General features: G+C 38.3%; 1 protein-coding gene across 13 annotated transcripts in view; it reads right to left on the reverse strand.

The window, feature by feature from the left end:
• Positions 1-27319, reverse strand: part of LOC122576604 (polypyrimidine tract-binding protein 2) — a 417022-nt gene that overhangs the window by 37462 nt on the left and 352241 nt on the right. For all 13 annotated transcript variants that reach the window (XM_043747173.1, XM_043747179.1, XM_043747168.1 and 10 more), the window contains one exon: positions 10383-10523. In XM_043747173.1, the coding sequence (XP_043603108.1) occupies positions 10383-10523 (141 nt within the window). The remainder of the gene's footprint in view (positions 1-10382; positions 10524-27319) is intronic.

Genomic DNA, 27319 nt, shown 5'->3' on the forward strand with positions numbered 1-27319 from the left:
TCAGTTACTATATAATTGTAAGAGTTGTCATGACTCGCAAATGAAAAAATATGATCAACGAAAAAATAACACTAACAATTCACAGCCATTCAGCTTCCGAATGAAATATTATATTTCACAATTTTCCATTCATTTATTTTCCACCTTTACCATGTTATTCGTATCTATTACAGAACACGCGGGAAAAATTTAGTCTTCTATTGTAACCAATCGACATTCAATTTCTCCAATTTTCCGAACAAATTTTAGGCTGCATTTGAACGTTTAATAAACATTTCCTGCATTCACGTACGAAGAGAGCGACTATTTTCAATATTTCTCCAGTGAAATTAATATCGAATTTCGTGTCAAATATTCTTAAAAAAAAAAAAATATCCAGGCTCTGAAACTAATATTCGCCATGGAAAAATGAGAAAAATATTTAGAAAACTAGAAAATGTAGGAAATAGGAAAAAATTAAAAATTGTATAAAAGAGGAACGTTAAAAAAAATATGAAAAATGTATATAAAAATCGCTCTTCATTTGGATGATTGTTCCATGCTGGCAACAGTATGTTTGCCCGTTGATTGTCAAATCACGTCACTGTCAACGTGGTCAAAATAGAGAACAGCAATCGCTTCTGTCGAATATCGATGAGAATCGATTCGTGGTATATGTAGTGTGAAAGCGGCATTAAAGCCGTTGATGTAATTCGAGCACGTTTCACGTAACACACAGATGTTTAAACGTCTAAATAATCTCCTTAAAACGTAGTCTCTATTCTACGACGTTATTTAATCCAGAAATTATTTATTGCACTTTAAATGCATATATTACATGTTACAAAACGTTTCAAAGATACTGTATACATTACACATTCATCTATCCTATCCTATATAAAGTAATACTAATATAAAAAAAACTGTCAAATATACCAATGCACCTTCATCGAACGCAAAACCAACCCTTACTATCAATTTCTTCTACATAAAATAAAGTGCTCTGCCCCAACTTTTGAATACACCTGTACGATCAATCTGACAAAATACAAAATCCACAATTTCTACCATATGTTCCTATATAAGATAAAATTCTGAACTTTTGAACAATCCTTATAACCCTTCCCCCCCCCCTCAAAAAGAAGAAAAGAAAGACGAAATCCTCCCTTATTATTATATTTTTTGCTATATAAAATAAAACTCCAATTCTTTAAATGGGTGTGTGTGTATATATATATAAGATAGGTAACGAACCCTTCGTACTCACTAATTTCTCCGTAACACCGCGACAACAACCATAACACGAAGGAAGAGAGTTCATTCGTTTATTCCGTGGAAATGATGGTCGTTCATCGGTCTCCAGGGAACCACCTACGTCCGTTGCCAGCCATAGCAAACATCGACCCTTTCATGGTCACCGTGGCACGCATCGTCGACAGAGGGGTCGCATTGTACATATTGATTGATGTAACAGTTATTAATTCGCGTTCTCGATTATCGACGCGTCTGCGACAGTCTCTCTCTCTCTCTCTCTCTCTCCCCCTCTTCCTCCCTCCGTCGTCGCTAATGCAATAACGAACAATAATAGTAACGTAATTTCGGCCATATCCGCGTCGACGATCCGACATTATTCGTGCTTGATGTACACGTGATCGAAACTATGCGAGTAAATTTGGACCCCGGTCGAATTTTACATTTATAGTTGTATATCAGTTGTATATTGACAATGTGAAACTGCTTTACTGGTTCTAATGTGGTAACTATACTTTATTATACTGTACAATTTCAAAACGTACCCCCTTTTTTTACCTTTTCATAATTTCATGAAGTTTTACGGGACCTGTTTGTCATAACAACATAGAAATAAACAACAATCCAAAAACTGCAGCCTTGGGTATAAAAATAACTTTTAACTTACTTCTGATCTAACTTAAACAAATTTAAGGTACATTTGATATGATCTATTGTACCTACATATGTGGATACGTCAGATACTGACGCATTTTAACTGTGTACAAAGATATTTTAAAAATTCGGATTTTCTTTTTCGAATTTTTCATATTTTCATAATAAAAATAATCTAAAAATTCTGGGAGATTAAGAAACATTTCTAACTTACACCAGTCGACGGTTTTCTGCAAATATATTTATTCATATATATTACTGCTTCGTGAAATATTTCTATGATGTACCAGTATATAATTTCCATAACTCCCGCGGCTATAATTAAAACAACAAATCCTCGAAATGAATACTGAATCTGTAATAAACACTTCTATATAACAAAATAGCATATTACACGAGGCAGACGGTCGAATGAAATAATTCATAATCCCATCGCAATAACCATCCACGTGCGTTAAACAAATTTTTAATCCACGATAGTTATTAAAAATCATACATCATAACAAAATATGAATTTAACGCGGCGTATCAAAAAATAATCTCGATGATCCATCGATACACGTGTACCTGTGTAAAGGTGCATAAATCACAGATTCTCACTGCTTCGTGAAATTTATCTGAATAATAGAATCCTTAGAATCTGGAATTACAAAGAACTCGCATTGAAAATTAAATGTTACGATGGCAACATATAACGTAAAATTTTGGTTTTTGTTTCGTAATTAGTCTATAATCATCGCTATAAAAGCGTACTATAGAAAATTAGATCTGCTACTAAATATAAATATACAGATATTAACCTATCAACAACCCCTAAAACTCAACCCACCCTCCACTTCGATATTAATCAAAATATAACGAACAATACTCGACAAGCCTAATTTCCATTCCAAAAAGACATCGAACCGTTCCATCCAACGCTACTTTAATAAGACGAGATTTAAAGTGTCCCAGGTGTCCAAGCCACCCCGTACACCCCGTCCACTTTCCCTTCTCAAAATTTCCTCTTCCTTTCTTCCACGGAATAAGTCACGAAAAAGACAAAGAACAAACAAAAAAAAAAAAAAATAAAAAAGGTGGAAAAGGAGAAATCGCTCGCCATTTGAAGCAACTACGCGCGTAAACGTCAAAAGACCGGCATTTACGTTTCCTGAAGGAGCGTTTTTCAACACAGGACGTTGAGGAACGTGTTCAGAGAGAAATTACAGGGAGGAAACGACCGGTTTCGAGGATGCCATGCCGCTTTTACGAGCCTCCATCCAACGACCGTATGTATAATCCGATTTACGAACTCGCGGCCTGCCTCTATTTCTGCTTACTTTCCCTTCGTTCCTTTCTCTCTCTCTCTCTCTCTCCCCCCCCTCTTTTCCTTTGCCGCTCTACCTTCTTACGTGCCTTGTAACCCCCATGTAGCACCGAGGGTGGTTTTTCACGGTTAGCTGCGGTGTAACCGATCGTCTCTTCGTGGCTGATGGCTTTTTTACTTCCCCTGTTTCCCTTTTCCACCAACGAATGAACGAACGATTAAGGGCTGGTTTTACTTCGTCGTTCTTTGAGAGATCTAGTTTGTCTTCGTTATTTTTATTTATTATTTCATCTATAGAGATCCAGTCTCTCCGCTTAATTTTTATTTATTCGTACTATTTTTACAGAAATCTATTTCTTTCTCTTAATTTTTGCTTATCATTATCTTATACAGATCCATCCTCTCTCTCTCTCTCTCTCTTTAATTTTGTACCTTAATTACCACCCTTAAAGTATCTTAATTATACAGCGTGTTCGGAACAAAGTCTAGATATATTTCCGAGAAAAAAACATTTATTAGGAATGCATCGAAATTTTATAGTCAGTCTGTGTTTCAAACATTATTTCATTACAAAATGTTTTTTATTTAGACGAAAATGGTCACTGATTTCAAAGATCACGAAATGGGTTAAGCGTGCCTACCCTTGTGTAAACCTTCGGTACATAATCAAGGAATAAGACGAAGAAAGAGTGGCCTGTCGAAGTGACGTCATGAAAACTTGATAATGCAGTAAGACGCTATTACTTAGCGTCTTAAAATTTCTAATGATCCGTGAAGTTAACGAAACGTATCCTATCGAGGGGCCATTGATCGTAGAAACTTTTAACGACCCTGCTGTTTTTATCGTCGATTACTCTGCCTCGCCTCGAAGACCGTGAATTCTACGATTATGGGCGTTGTTCACTTTTTCATTCTTCAGAGTGATGAGGATCGTAGTTAATAAAATTTTTTGCGAAATAATTTGCCGGATGTTAAATATCTGTAGCAAGAATTTTCTCCAATTATCAAATCGATATATATATATATAATCGACTTCGTCCTTACTTTGCGAATTGGAATTGGTTAATAAAGTAAGAAAAATCTAGGCAGACCATTAAGACACAAATATTAATATTAATTTGAATCGATTATTCGAATATAAATATTGCGACCAAGCATATTTCTCAGACTTCCTGACCGTTATTAAATTTCTCGCGTTTCAACTCCACGGATAACCATCTGCTCTCTTGAATTCTCGATGTTTCAATATTTGCAGATTTCTTTGCAGTTGTTCTGCATCGATTTCATTTAAATCGCGAGGATTACACGCTGCGTTCAAGGAATTGCAATCGAAGCAGCTACACGACTTGCGCAACATTCTGACAGCTTTGTCACTCCTCGCGTTTGCTATTTTATAATTTCATATAACTTACATATTACTTACGTTACTCGCGATTTACGATTTCTCATATTTTCCGTGATTTTCGAGGGTCGTAATACAATTTATCGCACGCAATTTATACATTTTTCTGCACGAAGCATACAAATCTCCATCGATAATCTGCTCCATTCGTATTTGATTACTACTAATCAGGAATTACATTATGAATAATGCACCAGAATGATCCATTAAATTACGAGTAATATTAAGCTAATGTGAAAGCAACACCGTCGTATTAACTAATCTCGATTACCTACCACTATCAAGCCGCTATGAAACGATATGGCTGAAACATAAAATCTAATAAAATTCATAAATCACGGACCACCTATAAACATGTATATCAATATATGCGAAAATATGAAAAATATGCCAAGTAGAGTACTCATTGTAATATTTAATATGTATATAAAACAAATTTCTGCTTAGGCTCTGTTTCTTTACTTCGACGTTTATATCAACACGAATTTCCATAAATATTCAGAATCTAATTAAAAAGGGTAGAAATCTATTTTACGCTTTTCAACCCTTAAAGGCCATCGTACGTTGAATCTGAGCACGTACAAATTTTGTTACGATAACCGTAGTATTCTAAAATCAGCTCGATTCTCTATTCAATTTTTGTTCAAACAGAGATTCACAAATTAGACTGCGCGAAACACCACGAAACTTCGAAATAACAGGCCTTGGTTACTACATAATGCACATTGTAGCGAACAAAGGCAGCGGAATAGCACTTCCGGTCAGCAGACAGAATCGACTTAGCGTGATGGCCGGGAGCTAATCTTTCGAAGCGATCGCGATGCGTGTAAATTCGGCGTTGAAATCGCCGCGTAAGCCTACTTACGCGGCCAAACAACGGCCAATGCCAGGGTCTGTAATCCAGCCGTGTTTTCTAGTCGGTCCATTATCGGCTTACCACCTTTCTACTACTCTGTACTCCTACCAAAATCCCGTGCATCAAGTCACCACGCGAAATCTTCTCGAATCTCTCGAATCTTCCTTCCATTTCAGAATGCATCCGATCTTTGACAATTCTCGACTTTCGTATAAATTATTTAATAATACAGCAAATGTCAGACCTTCGTAATTATAAGATTGTGAATTTTTATGGAAATTCATGGTTTTATAAACGCAAGCTGGCTGATAATCTTTGGGAACTCTCGGCTTTCATATAGAATTATTTAATGGTACAATAAATTTCAAATGTTTGTAATTAGATTGCGAGTGTTTACGGAAATTCATGCTTCTATAAACACGATCTAGCTAATCTTTGAGAATTTTCGGCTTTGATGGAAACGTGAAAATCTCAAACTTTTGCAATTGGGAAACCTCAAAAATGTCAAACATCCGTAATACGAATGTTCATGAAAATTCATAGCTTTCTAAATACAAACTACCTCACCTTAGAGAATTGGAAGATTTCTGGCAAATGCTTAAGAAAACACGAAATAAATCTCTATTACCCTAAGCCCTATATTATTCGCAAAAAAGCGTGGAAAGCGAGGAAGAAACGCTTTTTACGCTTTCCATTTTTCGTCGCCTCGTGATCTCGCGAACCTTCGTTCAAACTAGCCCTACAAGCCACCCCACACGTTCTTCTTCTTTTTATTCCTCTTTTTCTATTTTTTCCCTTAACCTGTATCCAACAGAAAGAACGGTCCAAGCCATGTTTAGCATACCGTAACCGCGGTTAGCATTACGTATGAAAACACGCGACATTCAGCCGGAAAGAAGCCCTCAATTTCCGGATTCGCGGGCCATGACGCAACGTACCTCCGAAAAATCCACGGAGCTCGCTCCAAAACGGAAATAGCAGCGATTATCGCATTCAACGACTTCTGAAGGGGACTCGTTATAGGGGAATTACTAAACATATCCAAATGCGAATTACACGCAACTAATAAACAAGTAAAACAATCCAACGATAAAAATATTTCTGTTACCTTCAACGCGTACATTCGTGAAACCATATACAAATTCTTTCGCTTGCCCTTATTAACAGGTTTTCAATTTCACGCTCGAATAATTGGAGATTCTATTCCCCGGCCATTATTTCTCGCTCAAAATCATTTTAGTGCATATATTTTTTATAACAATAAAATAGTACCGTCTGTACTGTTTCACTTCCCTATCGATTCTTTGTTTCCATTTTGCCTTATTTTAACAAAAAGCTCGCTGTTACAATAGGTATTGTCTTACGTTTCCTTCTTTTTTTTTTTCTAAACTTTGATTGCGATCAGCACATTCCCCCACAGTGAATCACTCTTTTGTTATCTCTTACTTTTTATCGTTCTTTCTCCATTTTTTTACTCTTTTCGCCACGGCGCGAATTTTCTACTTTTTCGTGTCGAAATATTGATAGAAGAAAAAAAAAAGAAGCGGAGGAAAAGTTTAGATGGACGCAGTTGTGCACGATACTGATGAAGATTGGTTGCATTCCTTTCGAGATCGATCCCACATGTCAACGCGGTGAAAAAGTGTTATAGGGAAACGGCAGTTTCTCGTAAGCAAAAATTGGTGAAATATCGCGCCGATTTTTTTCAATTTCGGTGTTCCCTATCGTACTTCGCTCCTCGAGTATTTCGGCAATAAATTACGACGTATTTATCAAGGCATTTGCCATATATTTGGTTAACCTTTCATTGAAGCGTTACATTTATCATAAATTTATTAGAAGAAGTAGATGCGTATATATTCGGTGCACGATTTGTCAAATATTTGTCGGGAAAAACTTTCTAAACCAGCATAGTTTCTTATGTTTATTTACCGTAACAAAAGTAAGAAATTGTGTATCCATTTTGAGAAGCAGAATTTTCTAACGCAGAGAATCTGACGATTTAATTGAAACTCGAGAAATTTGAAAATTTATAGTTAGTGCTGATACGTTGTAACATTTTTTAAGAGATTGACAAAATTTCAGTAAACGATCTATGTATATCCTGTAAGTATATTCTGTACAGCTGCCATAAGTAGCTACTATACTTGACACTCTATTTTCACAATTTCTACGACGCGTACAATCTCAACCGAAACAACTGTGCGACGATCTAACGACTTCGATGATCTTTTAAAATCTTTTTATTTCAGCAACGGCAGTCGCAACGATAGTGGCGATAATGTCGCGATAATTTTAATCGACTCGTTAATCGAGCATCGCGCAACGCCAATTAATCGTTCACGAGAATCGGTTTCTATGTACCCGAAACAAGCAAATTAATTCAATAACAACGCGGCTGCATAATTCCCGCGTATCGTTAATTGCTATTCGTAATTCTGTAAATATGTAATCTGACGGGGGGAACCGTTTCCTTATTACGAATTGGTAATCCAAAATTGGTGCGACGGACCATGTGACGCGATAGCTCCACACAATTGCCTGTTTCAATGACTTTGCATTATGCCAATCAATCGCTCGTTTTCGTTCTGCTTAGTCCAGAGAATTATATGTTAAATTAGAATTACATTTGAAACGCTGATGGAACCTGTGTCACGCATAACACTGTGATATACAATACGTGTACCTGTGTAGCGACGGCTTCTGAAACACTTGGAGTCACCTGAAATCTGCATACACAGGATGATCCGTAATTCACGGTACAAATGGGATCAAGGATGATTGTATGGCTCAAAACGAGGCGAAAACGAAGAATAACAAAATTGCATCGGAGATTTCAGTTTTTGACGAAATTGAGTCCGAGGATTTGCCAGAATGAAAAAAATAATGGAGGATAAGTAATATGAATCGAAAAGCTGTAATTAGTATTCCTTGAATAATAAAAATTATTGTTAAAATTCTAGTTCTAAAAGTATCACGGCTGAGAAGTATAATTCAGAATTTTTATAATTATCTCTGGCATTTAATAGACTTTAAAAGGACAAAAATTCAGGAACAGTATGGGGAAAATAAATTAACCGCCTTTATGCGAAATGAATCAGAACTATTATAAAACGTAGCATAAATTTGCGAAAATAGTGGATTAAGCGGGTGAAAAGGGACGAACTAACGGGGAATATTTGCTGGGAAGTTGTTCACGTTCGGCTGCAGTGGAAATCCGGATATTTTGAACGGAACGCTTGCCTGGTAACATGCTTCCATAAATTCACGTTTCAGATCTCGAACTCATATTATACTCTTCAAAAATACGTATTGTGATATAGGAATATGTTCCTGTCTTCTGTTCTTTTTTTTTTTTTTTTGCAGTCATATAATAGAAGTACATATTTTAGTTCGTTAAAATCTTGCAGATTTACTATACCAATACGAGATAATTCTATTCGGTTTAACAATCCCTATGGAGAATAATGCACGCAATTTCCGCATCTACTACGTTTTTAGAAATGTATCCAGAAACTTTTGTCTACTGTTTATACCTATTCTATTAATCTTCTAAATTAAAATTGAATTCGAGCCAAAATCTAAAAAATCACGATAGTCAATCTTATTGTCAAAAAGTAAGCGATTAACGTCGAATATCATAACAAGCTGTAATTTTAAAGGAGGAATTTTAAAGAAGAGATACTTGCGAAGGAGATTGACAAGAATCTTAAAAAATTTGTCAAAACGCTGCTTACTGAACTAATAACAAATAGTTTAGAATACAAACATTTCCTACATTACCGACCGTCCTAATTTCGTCGTCCATCTTGTCCTACTACTCAACAAAATGGCGACAGTCTCGGTGGAAAATCAAATTATGGTTCGTAAGCGTGACAAACGAGACTCGAAGTAGTGGCAGATCGGAGGTTGGTCGAACTCCAGCGAAATTGTAAATGTTCCGCCAGCAAACGCGGATTGTTTAATATTCCATTAACGAAAACGAGGCGAAAAATCTAGCGAGCTCGCGGCGGACGAAATATGCCGCGGTCCTCTTTCATTGTAATCCACGCGCTCGTCGACGAAAGAAGAAAATATCCGATTAATCGGGAATCGAATTCGCCGGATACGCCGCGAAATCCGATTAATTTCCCATCTCCTGCATTATTCCCAACGATTTCGACCGTTTTTACCACGCGTGCCTGATCCCTAGTATAGCTGTTGTTTTCAAATAAATTTCGCGTTCGCGCACTCGGTCGTTCGTCGACCCTCTCTTCGATCCTTTGAAGATGAATAGCTTGTAATCTGTGGTGCAACTCGGAATTTGATAATTATTCCGTACATTTTTGGCGAGCTTTTGGAGAATGATGTACAAAAAGGAATTTTTCTTTTTAATACGCTTGCATCTTCTTATAAAATATTGCGAGATCTTTTAAGTTATTCAGACCTTTTTAGATTGTTTTTTCGTTTTTTGTAAATCGCTGTAAAACGCTGTAAAACTACCTGGTAAAACTCTATGAAGTACAGACTTTTGGATTTACATCGCCGGTGTTCGTTCACTACTTTGTAACTGGAGAATCGGGACGGGTTGTTTAAATCTGTTACCTACCTTTGAGAAGATTCAGCGAATCTTGTACAACGTTTTAAAAGTTTCAATTCTTTTTAATTCTACTGCACACAGATTCTTAAATATGTAGATCTGTCAAATTCTACAAAAGTCATTGGTAAGCCTGCATTACACGATATGAATTGTAAGTTTCACGGTTTCTTCCAGAATTATTTACTGAACTTTTACAGAGCTGGGAAAATATATTAGCAAAACGTCCATAAGCTATAAAACTTACAAATTATCGAATCTTGGCAACGATAAGAAATACAACACGATTAATCATTGCTAAGCGTTAAAGTTACCGAGAAATTAATCGATAGTCGGCGAAACAGAAGTCGTAACTTACCTGATAGAGGACGTCCAAGGAAATTGGGTAGACCATCTGCTCGACGATGACTCTGAGAACGGTATTGGGCCCCCCTTGAGTTTCTGCTTGCGTCTGGGCCACCTGGTTCTGTCCAGGAAGCGCAACTTGGTTGTTCGAGTTCTGTAACAAACGAGAAAAACAACGACAGTTAGTTATCTATTCACTTGACAACGTGGAAGAAACTTTTTTCAAGGAGTCTTTCATTTTTCTTTCCCAACAGTTGACTGGGAGTTTAGATTTGAGACTGCAGTAATTTTGACGAGACTTTTGTTTAAAGAGTAGGAAACTTGAGCGATGGTAGTAGAAGTCTTTTAAGGGAACAAAAGCGGGGAGAGATTTAATTTGTATCAAATAACTTTTGTTTACAACTTGATGTAAATCACGAAATTGTGAAACCACTATTTTGTAAGAACTACCTTTGCACGAGAAATGTGGCGTATACGTGAAACGTTATTGGGATAAAATTTGATTAACGTTATTTGGAGTATTTTGAAATACACGTGAACGATGTTTGTAAAAATTTCATTAGCGATTATTTAATTCGTTTCGTTAAAAAAAAAAAAAAAAAAAAAAGAAGTATTAAGTATATTTTGAGATCATGGAATGCACGCGTTTTCAGTAAAGCGAGATATGTATCCATTCGTAAAAATGAAAATGTATATAAAAATTCCGATCAACATTTCCAACTCGATTCAAATTACAACTTGATTATTAATTGAAATGCAAAACACAAATACACGGGAGATCTCGCTGATTTTCAATTTCCCACATAAATATATAATAAACACAGCTTTTACGAATTTTAACTTTCAGCGATACGTTTCAAAAATAAATATAAATTATTAGATATCCGACAGAATGTAATAATATAATTCTCTGAAAGATATTTAAACGGAGGACACTAATTAATATTGCTTTATGTTCTAACAGTATAAAAATTGTTTCTTTATTTTCTGGGACATCAAAGAGGATGAAAACCCCATGGCCGTCATCAGGTGTTGCCATGGAACGAACTTCGCCAACGATTAGCATAAAATGCAAAAGAAATGCGGCACATTAAATTCACGATGGAGATTAAAACGCGGCATGGAAGCCCGACGGCACCGGAAGTGTCGAGAAAGAGGAACTTGTTACCGAGTTAGTCGCTGGACTGACGTGGAATCGATCCAGTCATTCGAGATAAGCTTTCAAAATGGTTTTTAACAATCCACATGACTGTGAAGAATCGAAAGAGAACGCGGAATATATAAAACTCTTCCACGTTTCCTGCAATTACAATTTTTGTCTATTTTAAGATAGACTAAACGTAAAGTCCTTCCCATTTCCATTTAACTAGAATTTTTCAACTTTTTAATTTCATAAAGTTAATTCGTTAGTTCTTTGATTCAATTAAACTACCTTAAAGAGCCTTTTCGCTGTAACCAGAATAAGATCAGGACACGCTCGACTGACACGCGCGTACATACCGGAAAATAGTCCTGTTAAATGTGACGTCTGCGATATGAGACCATCGATCACTCGCATAATCGTAGTGTCCTATATATGATACAACGAAGAAAGGGAAAAATAAATGGTCCACAATAATCTTAAGTAATAACAGCCTCACATCGATCCTGTTCCAGCAGGAGATTATCAACTTCTCTAAAGAAACGAAGATATGGAAGAGAATTTAACAGACCACCGAATATGAGAAATCGCTAATGGGTGCATGGTAGTCCGCGCGACTTTAAACGAAATAGATAATAATAGTAACCTTTTCGCTGGAAAGATCGATGAAAAATCTCTTCTCAAAACGAATTGGTACGTAAAATTTTCGGACAGACGAGCGCGAGACGCACGTAGATTATTCGACGCGACAGAGTTGAACAGAAACTTCCTTCCGGGACAGCGAATTTCCGGTAGTTTTGAAGTCTGTGCCATTTATGACCGTCGTTGGTCACGTAGAGCGTTGGTGTAAAATTAGAATGGCCACGGGGTATAAGGACGACCGACGTGTCGAAGTATTTTTATGAAGCAACACGGGTATGAAATTACGGGAAATTCAGCGGCGTGCAGGTCGTAAAGCGGATAAAATAAAATTAACTAATAAAAACGGGAAACTCTGTTGATGTCTTCGTAACTAGATCTACCAAGTTCATGATATTTTACTTCGTGGATTTACTGTTATTGGATATTAAGGCTGATTTTTATTTCGGCTCGATGTCACGTGAACTCTTCAGCGGATTTTTTCCTTAAATTGTCCTCGAATCGCGTACAAATGCATGCAAATAATACGAACGTTTGTTCAACAGTTCGATTACGGTAAATTTTGAAGTCCTATTTTAATCGAATTCTTTTTCGATAATTAAAATACTTTTATCACAACGAAGCGTAGCACGGTCACTATAAAATTGTTTCTTTATCAAACAATAGAATCGATGGATTCACGTGCTCGATGCTACTGAATTTTTCAACTGTACCATGTTGGCAAACACATTTTTCGAGATTATCCGCGGATACGGAAAAAAATAAAGTTCACGCGTCACAGGAGCGTATTTTCATCCATTTGCGTCATCCACGTTCAAATGAAAGTAAACAGGTTGTGTACATCGACAAAATAAAATACGTGGACCAATTACTTCGATCCCCGCGGCACGGTTCAGCGGAGGCACGAGAGTTTGAAAAATGAAAATCAATATGCGACAGGAAATTAACGCGGTCTGTCGCGAATCTAGACGCGAATCAAAGAACTTTGGTTATTTGATCTAACGAATTCTTTCGAGAAGATTGAAAACTTAACCAATGAACCCTCCGAAAAATGAAGAAACGCGGAGAAAGGATTTCTCCCTCGAGCATCGCCACTTATCAGGATCCACAGAGCGAATAAAAAATAATTACAAAGCGCGTGTCCAACGATGTCCGAGTTTAACAAAAGTTAAAAAGTTTAACAAAAGCTCGCAAAGTTTCATCAAACAGATATAACAATAGTAGTTGCAAAGTATAACAATCGCGCGGCGATCTAAATAAAAGATTCACTGGGCGGAATTCCAGAGTCGTTACATGGTAATCAAGATGAACGGATGAAGAAACACGATCATCCAGATTCACGACGGACCACGTAACCGGGGCGCGGAGATAAAACGCGAGTAGACGGCATACAATTGCGACGACAACAGTTTACGAAGCTGCAACGAAACGCAGTAACGCGAGCTTTTCATTCCCAAACACACGTACTACGTTCCACGAGTAATTTCCGGTTATCTTTCTTTACGATTCCGCGGTGACGCTTGTACCCGGGCTCTGTTCTTCTCTCTGACCAAGATCTGACTGATCGAGAAATGTCCGAATACAATGTTCACGCTTTATGCACCGATGCTTAATTTCGCCCTTTGAATCCTAACTGTACAAGTTTCGCTCTTATGAAGGATCTAAAAATATCGACGTAAAATTTGTTGTTGTGGTGTATCGCAGAAAGGATCTTCTGACTCTAAACCTGCATATATTGCACAAAGAATTTTCAATTCTCGGTAAATACTTTCACGTAAACTGAAACTTGACATTTGAATCGCCAGTTGAAATTCAAAGAATTCAGGATTACCAAGTAAAATTCGAGGAACGCATCGCTATCGAGTAAAGTTCGAAGAGTCGTTCAAAGGACCATCGACTATTGTACAATACACATAAACAGCATCAAACGCATTAAAATATAACCTCACTTGTCTGAAAGCACCCGAGACACAAGAGAAACCATAAAATATTTACACAACCAACGAACACACTTTGCTTTCACAACATTTCCAAGTTTGCATCGAATAATCCTCCTTACGGCGTCTAAAACAAAATTGCCAACTTTTTCACTACGCTATCAACTATTCAAGGAGTGAAATAACTTCTTAAACAGCGAACTAGGCGTCGTTAACAGTCTTTGGATCGAAGTGCCATGGCAATAATAATTTCAGTCGTTTCATCGGTGCAAAGTGTTTTCTGATGAAAACTACACGTTGTGTTGCTGGATATTCAGTTTCACGTCATAAACTCGCGTTTCCCGAATAATGGCGAGTCCGACGAGTTTTGTTAGGATGGATTAAAACTTTCATCGACCAAGTAAATGTGTTTTGTATGATGGTTTTTCGGGAACTGTGGAGAGAATCGGTTTAATGGTTCGACCGATGGAAGTGAATTTTGATTTTCATGGTACGTTAAAGGAAGATTAGAGCACTTTTTATCCGGTTTTCAATGGGCTCTATACGTATTTATGTAGAATTTTGTGAATTTTTTTAAAACCTAAAACATTTTTCGTTGTGAACTTCTGCTCCATTGTGAAAGAATAATTTTGTGCTTGTGCATGAGAAACTGTAATTAACCTACCTATTTTCCTTCATTTCTTTTAATATCATATCGCGATATGAAATATCCATTTCTTTCAAACAATTAATCGAAATAGAAGAATAGATTTATCAGAAACTCATCGATATTAGAAAAAATTATTTTTCATTTTACTTTATCTCATAAAACGTCCTTTTTCGTTGACAATAAAATCGATATTTCCATTTGAATTCGAGTTGAATCTGATCGAAAATCGATTTCATTAGAAACTCTCAAGCTTACTGGTCGAAATACGGTGATAAAACCCGAAGGAAATTAAATCTGACGTAGGAGGGTGAATTTTCGCAGGCGCACAATGCTTTTCCATTTCTTTGCCTGGGAATTCCTTCGATTTCACGTGCCTCCTTGGAAGATCTACGAGTCTGATGGGATTCTTTTGAAAAAAAAAAAAAAAAAACGTGAAGAAGGGAACCCTGGGATCAAATTTACGGTGAACACGCACGAGAATTTATCGGTTACTAATTGCAGAAACGAAAGCGAAAGCCGAATGAGCGGAAATTACCGTAGAACCTTAAATTTCGGGATCCTCTCCTCTGCAATTTTCTGATCGCCGTGAATAGAAAAATTCGTAGAATTTCTCGTGCGTATATTTAATTAGTAAATAAAAATCAATACCGACATATTGTTCAAAAGGAAGAGGAAAAATTAATCATAACACGAAGCAATGAATTTTTCAGACGAACAATAAAATACAATAATTAATTCTTCCCTGAAAGAAGGGCAGATCGATAAACGGATAATGAATTGAAATCACGGTTTTTTCCACAGAAAGGAGGTGAATTAATAAATAAGTAGCGCGCTCAAGCTACAAATTTTATGTTCGAGTAAGAAAGAAAAAGAAAGGTCTCAGTCGACGAACGATACATTGAAATTATTGAATCAACCGCAGCAATAAACCAAACACACCTGGAAAAAAATTCATTCTACTTTGAATAAAATTACACGAATTTAGACCTGAATTAAATTTCAATACAACGAAATTCTATAACGTTGCTTAAACCCAAAGAATAAGAAGGACGAAGCATTTACCCTATCATTTCGACCCAAATTTCTGCAACAGGAAATCACGTGAATTCGCGCGTTCTCCAACGAGAAAATATTCTTAGAACGTTACTTCGTATCGTTTTCTCATCCGGCGAACAAACTTTCGAAAGAAAATGAGAGAGGGGGAGAAGAAGCGAGGGTTTGCTTCTGCCGAGGAAGCTTCAAAGAGACGCGCACTTCTCGCCGCTTAAAAAGATGCAGATGGTTTAATTATACTGAATGTCGATAATAAAGTCGCCAGCTGCGAGCTGGAAAGGCTCAATTAAACTTGTACCTTAATTTCTGGACGGAGGTCGATGGAGGGTGGAGATAAGAAGAAAATCGTGGCCACTGAAAGAAATGTAAAACAGCTGGAGAGAGAGAGAGAGAGAGAGAGAGAGAGAGAGAGAGAGAGAGAAGAGGAACGGAGGAAAATGGAAGAAGCGGGGAAAAGGGAGACGAGTTAGCGAAACGCGCGGCGAAGGTGCTAAATAAACAAAAGGGAAGGGTGGAATTTTAAATGAGGCAGAATTAGAGAGATGCAGTTGATTGATAGAGAAAAAAGGGAAAGAAGTGTTTCGATTTGAAGGGCGAAATTACGAAAGGCATATTGAATAGAATTCGGATGAGATTTTAATCGAGAGAATTAAAAAATTACAAACGTTTAAAGGTGGAGTGGACGCATTTTAAATTTCGCTGCATATTCGTCTAAATTTAATTTTGATAATAATATTCGTTAGATGAAGATGCTAGCGGTCAGAGGATGTTTATGCACAATTCCGATTACCACGAATTTCATACGAAAAACGCCCAAATCTTAGCAAAAAGAATTTTTCAAACAAGCGAAACCAATTGTCCAACAAAATTTACGATTTTATTCGATGCACAAAGGTATTCGCGAACCGTTGCATCGAAATACGAATCGCGATATTCATGGGTGAATCGAGCGATTCTGCGAGGTTGGCGATCGTTTTCAGAGATTGCAGCCACCAAAACAACCGTTCTGAATGCAAGTTTAACGTATTATTGTTGCCCGACACAATAGACGCGTCCGTTGTTTCCGAGTCGCTCTTGTAAATCGTGCTTAATGATAGATGAACGCGGATGCGCTGGTGCCTGAAGGAATTGCCCCGGAGTTTCGGCCAATTTATAATTCCGAAACTTTTAACCCAGTTTTTGCTTGCAACTTCCTGAAAATTTCCCATTTGTACATTGTGTTTTTACAACGGACGTGTCCTCGGTGTTTTCTGAACCGTGACAGCATTTTTTTAAACGAGAATGCAATTTGTTTGGGTTCGATTTCGCTCGGCGAATTGTTATTAAAGAATGTAATTAGTGGAAGAATAATTTATGCCCGTATGTATAGTAAATGAAAGAACCGCGAAGGCGTAACGAAGGTATAATGATCCAGATTCAATCTTGCAGCTTCGCGGAAAAATTAGAAACTTCCATTTCTACGAAATTCAATTAAAACTAGCTATCGTTAAAAGGAAATTTTAAACAATATACGCTACTTTGAAGAAACGTGAAAAATTCCAAAGAATTCTCAGAAGCGAGGGTATAAAAGAATAGTTTTCAATCTTAGAATAAAATACATTTCACGGAGAAATTAATCAAAATTTCCATTTTTACGAAATTCAATTAAAACCACCTGTCACGAAAACGTAAATGGAAATTAAAAGAAAAATTCAAATAATATAGCCTAGCCTACCTTCCAATGAAAAGTTTAAATGGAAGATCGACAGAATCATCGAATGATAGAAACACATCATTTTTTTTGTTACTTTAATACGCGGGACTCAGGAAGGAAGAGAGAGAGGCGAGCACGCGAGTTACAAGTCGAAATAATCCAAGAACTTTCGACGAGCAATCTTGCCTCGGCGGATACCGTTACTTTGACTATGCACTCGAATGGAGCAGCTTTCAACAGGCGAAATAACTACTCTAAAGGGTAGTTTCCAACCCCTTCTGATGCCTCGTCCCTGAACTAACCGTAAGTGCTCGGACTCGGAACATTACCATAACATACCACGCTACTTGTTGCAACTGATATAGTCCGAGCCTTTTACTTCTGCACTCGGATCCAAAGAGTATAGCGCGATTGAAAGCTTTTATATCCTCGTTCGACCGCGATAACGAGGGTCGAGGGTTCCTTATATATGCTTTCTTATAGGTTGCAGCAAAGTAAATAATACCCAAATAGCATCTTTTGCAATTTCTCTGTTATTTCAGAAGAAATTATTTAGTATTCCGTGTTATCAATATTATTGATATCCGAAAATGCCAACACACAAAGTAATAAACTTTTTCCTCTTTACATTTTATTTTTTGGAAAACTATTCTGTTTATTTTTGAACGAAAATTTAGTCGAGAAAATTTTGACTATTTTTCAGGAAAAATCGTCCAATCTTTTTTTTTTTTTTCATTCGAAAAATGAAATCCATATTGCTTTGTGCGCTCTGAATAAAAATTTATCTCTCTGTCCAAATAAAAATTTCCTTTTCTAAACAAAAATTGAACGTTTAAAAATGTTACTGATTGGATGAAAGAGGAACGATATGAATCAAGTTAACGGTAAATAGCAGACATAGCATGCGATCCAAGAATGCACGTAAGACTCCATAAACCTCGAAGAGAAAGAGAAATTCCATTCTTTTAGAGAATGAAACTCGAACGTGTCTCCAGAATATTAATCAGAATCCGACGATTCGAAATAGATCTCTTTCGATTCTTTCTGTTTCCTCGCCTGTATCTTTCCGGAATTGTCAGAGTAGATAACATACAATTGCGCAGTATCTCTGCATTTCTCAAATTTGATGTTTATTCGAGTCCGGAACCGGCCAATTCTCGTATTTCCTCACGGTGCACCCCAGTTTCTTACGCTTTTCCATATCTCAACGTTTCTAGGGTATCCACTATCTCCAGTTGTGTTCCTATATTTCACAAATCCTCGATTTCTCTTCGTTTCCTATCCAACATGCCACTGCACTGTCTTATACATACTGTAAATCCCTTGGATCTTTATTACAGTTGTGCTCCCGTATTTTTGTCATTTTCGTTGAAGCATTCTCGGATTTTTATTTGATCCTTTGGTTGGTTCACAGCGAAGTATGTTGCATCGAGGGTCTTTCTTCAACTGCTCTAGGAATCGTGGAGATTACGATGTACACTGACTCGCGAAAGTATTCACTTCTCATTATTTGCTGCCCATAGGAAATTTATCTTCATTCATCGTACGTATCGCGTACAATTTTACAATTTCATTAGCACTGCAGCGAGTCATGATCGTATTGGTCAACTTTCGACACAATGTGCAAGTACATGCGAAAAGAAAAATAACCACGAAGAACAAAAGTAGAATCCGATTAATAATTCCACTCGTCGCACCAGTCCCTTTCACAGCGAAAACCCCAAACGCGTTCCAACATCGACCCTTCGAGGCACGAAAAGAAACAAAGAGCACGGAAAGGAATTCGCAAATTCACCCGGTGATACATTATTCGCCCAGTTAACAAAGATAAACGACGAAGAGAGGCGAACGTGAAAGACGAAGAGATAGGGAGAAGCAGCTCGTCGAGTGACCTCATGATCCACATTCGCGGAAAACGTTTCGACGTAGCGAAGAGCAACCCCACAGCTCGTCGTCCGGTTAAATATACATCGATGGAGAGCACGCCGCGGGATGTGGTTCTTTCGAGAATGCTAACGGACCAAATAATAGAAACCGCGACGATAAATAACAATGCTGGTGGCGTTCTATCAGTCGCTCGACTTTTCAACCCTCCAAGGCTATTGCAGTTTTTCGAAAACAAAACCGTGGTTAATTCCATAACTGGACGATCGCTGGAATTTCACAATTTTTGGAGAAGAACGGTTCGTTTGAAACATTTTCGCGGCATCGACGTTTGATTTCTAAAACTAATAGCACATACTGATGTAAAATATCATTGGCGTGATTTCCTTTCGTGAGGATATTTAAGGGTTAACGGGGGTTCAAAGAATGTAATAAATACAAAGGCCTCGTAGCTGGCGTTTTATAACTAACCATTGACCAGCACGATAACGAAGAAAGTTTATGTATAAAATTCTTCAAGTCGTAAGCCATTTAGCTTTACGCTGGAAATAGCGTTAATGGTGTGTTGCATAATTGGTGCTTCGTAATCGTTAATTTCGTGTATCGGAGGTAATTCTGGACGCTGAAGTTGTGAAGTTGAAATTGAAGTTTGTTGGAAATTTTGGATGACGTGTCTCATGTTTCGAGTAGAATTTGTGGAATATTGGGGATGAGTTGGTATTATAAGTTAAAGGATTAATCCTACTATGGAGTTAATTCTACAACGAGGTTAACTCCGCAACCTTTTACTTTCAAGGGAATGGAATTTTCGAAAAATGTAAAATTCCGCTAGAACCTACCTTCTAAGACTCAAGACCGAGGCTCGATTCCACTCTATCAACCAACGATTTCTGATTAAAAAGAGAAACAAACTCGCTTCGATCGATCTGGAAAAACAAAAGCGAACCGAGAAATGCCAAACGACGGAACAGTTTCAAACATCCTCCGTTCAATTTCCCGGTGTACGATTTTGTGCGAAGCTTTCCCGTTTATTCGTCGAATCCGAAATATTTAAACGGTTGTTTCCGCCGGCGGAGAAATGGCGAACGGCGTACGCGCCGCGAAAAGAAAATGAAGGAATTAAGAATTAACACGATGGAAAGACGGTACAGCGGAGAAAGTCCGTAGGAAATTGCCAGTCTGTTCTACCCGCCTCGAGGAACCTGCGATTTGTTTGCGAAACGAGCGAGCATCCTGAGCCCGCCAGCCCTCTCTCTGTTATCCTGAACGAAGCACAGCGTGCTCTCCGAGTGGGTGCCACCGAATCGACGAAGGATGCTTGTTGGAAGTTTCGATGAGGCTGGGAGGGGAGGGGGGCGCCCTGATGAAAAATTCGTACGCTACCTCAGGAATTTGTTTTGGCAAGCCTGTCTTAGGATCCTAATATCTGATTCAGGATCATTTGTCTAGGAATGAACATAGAGGCAGGGGCCGGTAGAAGTGAATTGGTCTGAGAAGTGAATTTTTACTTGTATCGTATAACGTGTTTTAGAGATGAAGATTTGATTAAGGAAGGCTATGAAGGCTTCGAGGGACGAAGAGTGAATTTTTCTTGGATCGTGAAGAGTGAGTTATATTCTAGAGAATGACTATGTGAACTAAGAAAATTCGAACTACCAAAGAATAGCGCTCGTATTGAATTTTTATTCTCCTAGCTTTCCAAACGTAATCTCCCAATTTTACGATAAAGAATTATCGCAACGCTATCATTCTCTTAAAATCCAGATTCACCCCGTAAAACCAATAGAAGAGTCAAAAGAATCGCGAATTGAGAATTTCTAAAATCCTGATACAGGCAAAAAGTGAAAAAACCCCGTAAAGTAATTTCCGAGCACCCTTCAAGCTAAAACCAAGCCCCGCCGACTAGAGTTTAGTGGAAATACTCACCATACAACTTCATCTCCATAAATCTGGCAAAAATATCACGGAGGAAACAGGAAGAACAAGGAAGGTGGCGGTATTTCGTCAGAAAAAGAAGCCTGCCTGTCCAACTTTGCATTTCGCTTAGCACTCTGATCGCGGAAATAGCATCGGGGACGTAAAAGAGAGCGAGAGGCCCCGTGCAGTTAGGCAGGAAGAGAAAAACGAGCTGGGCGGAAACAGGCCGAGAAGACTGATTATTCTGGCTGCAGAAGAGTTCGTCTGGCTGCCTAGCCACTCCATCATTTTGACGGCCGCGGATCCCTCTCGTAATATTGTCCAATGAACGCGCTCCTTTATCCTCGACGAATGAGGTAGCAGCGTTAAAAACGAAAACGAGGGAAAGGGACGGTTGACTGCCGAAAAACAGGCTGACGACGGAATCCAGGAATCCTTTGGTGGCCTCACGGACAGATAAAGAAGCCGGAAGTCGAAGGAATTGCACGTGATCCAAGTCGATGATCCGACGATCGACATCTCAAGGATACGGATCTTCGGTTTTGGAACGTTCGCTATGAAGCCTCGATGATGCTTCGTTTCCTGCGAGCTTAAGGTGTCTTTCCTGACTTCTTTATTTTTCCTTTCTTAGTTAGTTCAGTCAATAGTAACGTAGTTAGCTTCTTTTTCCTTTATTTTAAATGCAAACGAATGTTCATGTTTCTCCGAAGTCAAAGTTATATCGTAGGCACAGTTAAGGTTACTTAAATATAGCAGTAAGTATAGATATACTTCCAAGTAGCAGTTATACGAAGAATATTTGCCAATTTGTTAACAATCGGTCATTCTAACGTCATATCATATAACGCCATAGATATCATCGCTATCGCTAATCCGACACCAACGTAAAGAATCCATCTCGCGTCCACTTCCATCCATGTAGATATAGGAACTTGATAGATATAAAATTCGTAACCTTAACTGCCGACACAAAAATCGATCAAATAGACGTACGACGGTTGAATCGAATATGGCCGTCGGAATTCTTTAATTGGGTACGCAATCACGATTCCATTTAGGCGAGCGGCGTTTAGCTTCTCGTTTCACGATTTTAATCGCACGAGCAGCAAGCGATGTGCATCATCGTTCCTCGCGTTTCAGGTTGGCTACGTGAGAAATCCAAACACCAGTCCCCGTTCTTTCAGCCAGTCGGGTTCCATTTTCCGGCCGCAACTCGTTCACGTTATCCATTTTACTCATATTTCATCCCCCGGCAACGTCGAAATGGGGCGAAAAAAAAAAAAAAATATATCAAACGAGTATCTCGCCTCGTGTTGCCGGTCCTTTCACCCCGGCTCACAAAAGCTCTCGTCTTTTCACGAGATCGCAAGAATCACTTCCTTTTTATCACCTTTTACTCTGTATAATACTTTATACACTATGCTAGTACCGATTGTAAATTGTTATTTAGTAGATACTTTATATCGGTACGTTAATTGTACTATAGTTCTCAGAAAGTTGCTACTGAAGAAATTTGTTGCGAGGAATTAAAATGGAGAGATATGTAAATTGTTTTTTTTTTTTAATTACGACGATTTAAATAGTGATGTGGTAATATGTATAGCGATAGTATTTCCAATATATTCGTGTAATACAAATTTTTGATGTATTTTAAGAACCCTGTGCTATTTGATCGTTTCAGCTAATTATTGATAAATTGATTTTGTTAAATATTTGGATCAGTTATGGCTATACATTTGTTTCATACATTACTATTTGCTTGGTCGGCCTGTTTATTATTATACAAATATCAGCATCATTTACTATACATTATTTAATTACCTTTTCCCAGCCCGCATAAAACAGTCGGTCTTCCAACTGGCATTACAGCCATGGTGAACAGCCGTCATTTTCCATAAACACGATATCTGCACGCGTATTTCAACGATCGATACGCCGGATACAAGTTTGCCACATTGTTACTCCGAATTCCGTCTGAAACGCCAAGGAGCCACGTGGAAACGGCGACGAAGGGGTTGGAGGATGGTTATGCCGCCAAGATGGCGTAATATTTTTAATGGAGGGTGTCTTGGGTGATCTACGACGCGCTGCATTGTCTCTGCGAGACACCTCGCGCATTCTTCTCACCACCCTCTACCTTTTCTCCCGCTCTTTTCCACCGCCAGCCGCTCCTTTTCCCATTTCTGGATGTATTTTCTGGAAATCTTTCGGGATCTTGGAATTTTTTGATGTTCCTAGTAGTAGTTGCAATATTTGGCAATATTTCGCGAAAGTTGCGACTTCTGACATTCCTCGAATGGCTAGTAAAAATTGTGAGTGCTTGGAATTCGTGGTCGTGTTCAATTTCAAGAGTTTGCAGTTTTTGATATTTCATGGAGGTCGAAGGATACCTTTAAAACGTTGTAAAAGTAAATTTAACTAGTATGCTCAACTAGTATCATTAGGCCATAGTTGACTAGAACGAAGGGAGTTTCTGTCGGGTTGCTTAACTCTTTCCTATTCTATATTTCACGAGATTTTATTTGCCATTATTGTCATATTTGTTATTAATAGGAATAAAATTGTTTTCACAAACCTAAGCTAGCAGTGAGAATATTTATCGCTATTTTGTGACGTGGTATTATACGGTTTAAGACGTCCGTTGCAAGTTTTCCTCGCAAACCAGCAAGTGTTAAAGGCTAACGTTGTCGTCAACGCGTACACAGGCATGGCACTGACGTAAGTTGGGCATTGTTTTCAACGTCAACAAGGAAACGGCTTGCTCGCGTGTTCATGCGCTGAATAATTGATACCAGACTATAAACTGTCCTGTCATTCTGCACGATACCTTAGAACGTGCTGAATTTTGCCTTCGACTAAATTTTTATCTTCTATGCTCGCACCACGAAACTGAAAATACCGTTGCTTATCTTCTTTCAACTTTCATCGGTTGATCAATTCCAAATAAAGTCATCAAAATATTCTCTTTTACTAAATCCAATCGTCAGTTTCTGGTTTCCCCTTTACGCATCGAATTTCCTTCCCGACGCCGTCAGTTTCGAAACTTTCGCGTTCATTTTTGCTCGTGGTTAAAAGGAATGAGAGAGAGAGAGAGAGAGAGAGAGAGAGAGAGAGAGAGAAGAGGTCAGAGGAACCGCGGCCGGTGTAAGGTAGAATTATGTCACGGCTTTACGCGGGACACTTTTTATGGGGCTTCGTAAAGGCCGGCGAAACTTTCCTTCTCGGTAAAACCATTAGCCAGGCCCGTATATTCTCGTCACAAAGGCGAGCCGGTCCTCCGCCTCTCTCAGGCTATTGGAAACAGGTGTCTAAGCCGTGTCGCGAGGAAAGAATCCCCTGTGTCGTGTGGCGATGCGTCAACCGAGTGTCATTCTTTGTGCACAGCCTCGCTGGGATCTTGATTAAAACGAGGAAACGCGAGCAGTCTGTGGTGTGAGTTTAATTATGGCAGAGGCGAGGTGGAAATATTTATAAATAGCGCGTACTTATGCTTATTTAATGGTTATAAATAAGGGCCGAGGGGAAACTAGTATTTAGTAGTTACTGTTTACTTCACTATTTAATACTTGTTATTTACTATTTGATACTTAGTGTCTACTACCTGATAGGCATTTAGTGCTTAGTAGTTACAACATGGTACTAATATTACGTTAATGAACTGACGTCAAATAAGCGAACTACTACGACATGGCGGTATCTTCCCATAAAAAGGACTAGCTAAATCTGTCGCTACTATATAACGAGACAAACTAAAAAAGATGCCTATAAAATCTTACGAAATTTTCTAAATACTCACTCTGAATTTCGTTTCCGAATCTTTCAAGCTATAATTCATTCAATTTATGAACATTTATATCAAGGCGATGCCAATGCAACACATGTAATAATGACTAATTAATTCATTTTCTGCCCGAAGAAAGTAAAATGGAGACAAACATCCGTTGGGACGAGAGCCTGTAAATTAATAACTATAGAATGCAAGGGTGCTTTGTCGCACGGTGTCTTTATTAAACGAGTTCAGAGGCGAGCTTCACTCCCGTCTCTTTTACTTAACCGACATATTAGCCCCAGGGGCGGTCAATGTATTAACCGTGCCGCGCGTAATTCTTTTCTCTAGCACCAATCAGCGAAATCCCCTCGTTTCACGCTTTTGTTTATGCAACAAGCGGCCACGAGACTTGATATCGTAGAGATTACATGTTCCGCTCGCCCGTACAGACTTAACAGGGAATTTGTGGTGTTGCTCGCTGAAATATGCACAGGATGTACTAAAACTATGTGCTTTTTTAAAGCCACTCTTAAGTCCTGTATGTACTTGTAATTATATGACTTACATTCGAGCTGTTCTACTATACTCGAATATGTATAGTAAGCAAATTTGAAGGAAAAATTTTTGTAAAGAAGGCAATGGTATAACAATGGCAGAAATGTAGATATGATATTAACATGCAAGTATCTAGTATCGAAGTACTAGTATACTGCATTAAGTACATAATTTTTAAACTAAATTACATTCTGTTAAAAGTAAGCAATACAGACCGTATATTCTTTCGAATGCGCAGTGCAGGAAAGCCAATCGCAGTTTCCTATTTACAATACATGCACGAAACAAATACCTGCTTTCTAAAAATCACGGGCCACCGGAAATTCAGAATGAAATACCGCCGATAGTCCGGCATTCCGGCGAGTTCCTTGCACATGCCTTGGACAAGTCCGTTGCTTTATTCTTCCGATGCACTTTATGTGGCTAAAATACTTCGCATTCGCGGAAATTTCCGCTCGAACGACATCGGGAAAAGTGGTTTCCAGAAATTCTCCGGCGTCTGTCCACGCGTGACTGCGTTTAATTTCGAGCTTCGTTCGGGGAAAAAACGACCACCTGATCGAAACTCCGACTGCATCATGGAGAATCGATCGCAGAGAAACCGTGGGAACTTTCTTCGATTGTTTTCGACCAACGAATTCCACGATTCTACGAAAAAAGTGTATTATATTTCACGCATGGAGTAATTTTCCAAATGATTTATCCTGAAATCGAACGTCGACTTCGTTCTCGAAGATTCCTGAGAACGTAGTGTAGAATAAATATTGTATAAATTACGTTGTTTCGCATGATCTTAAAATTGCTATTAATTTACTAATATTGTGGTCACTAAACGAAAGGAGTGTGGTCCTTGAATCAGCACTACATCTTGACTTCTGAGAGCTTAAAGCGAATATCAAACTTCGACAAAGTGAAATTTCACGTGCACCAACCCATTAACGAACAACCCTCTAAAATACACCCTGATTTTCACCTGAATCTCACAAAATTCGCAAAAATCGCTACCGAGAATCTTCCTGTAGCTTCAAGAATTTTCTGTTTCGACGAAGACAGATGCAAATCGAGTTCCGTAAAGGGCCGGATGAAGAAGGTCTGATTTTCTTCTCGCGCAGCCGCCCCCGTAAAGGGTCGAATGATTTCTCGCTGAGCATCCTCGTGACAAACGACGCCGAGGAAAGCAATCGCCGTGAAAGCCTCGCTTGCATGCACGTGCAGGGTCTTGATGTTGGCCAGCTTGTACAACATCGCTTGACCAGCGTGTTTCATGGCCCTCGTGAAAGGAAACGTTCCAGAAGCTCTGACGCTCTGCCGATCGTTGCGGGTTTGTAAGAATTTTATAAAGACACGTAGACAGGACGTAATTGGGGTTACAAGGATGTATAATCCACCAATTGGATTATGCAGGATACTTTGTTTTATGTTTATTATCAGACGCTGAGAAGATGGAATGCAACTACACCAAACTTGGTTTGGGAGTTGGGAATAGCAAAAACTGCGAAGGATTTGTCTCTTCGTGTGGTTTTTCTAGATCGATGACGAGTTAGAGAAGCAAAAATGATCGAAGAATTAACAATTTCTAACATTTTACGTAATTTGTGTTCATCGATAATCATTTACTTCGTAGAAAAACAATTTTAATTCTCACACAAAAACACCTTGTCAGAAAAGAAGGAAAAACATATAACAAGTCGATAGAATCGGAAAGTATCCCAA

This window comes from Bombus pyrosoma, linkage group LG16 (assembly GCF_014825855.1).
Source record: "Bombus pyrosoma isolate SC7728 linkage group LG16, ASM1482585v1, whole genome shotgun sequence".
NCBI classification, from domain to species: Eukaryota; Metazoa; Arthropoda; class Insecta; order Hymenoptera; family Apidae; genus Bombus; species Bombus pyrosoma.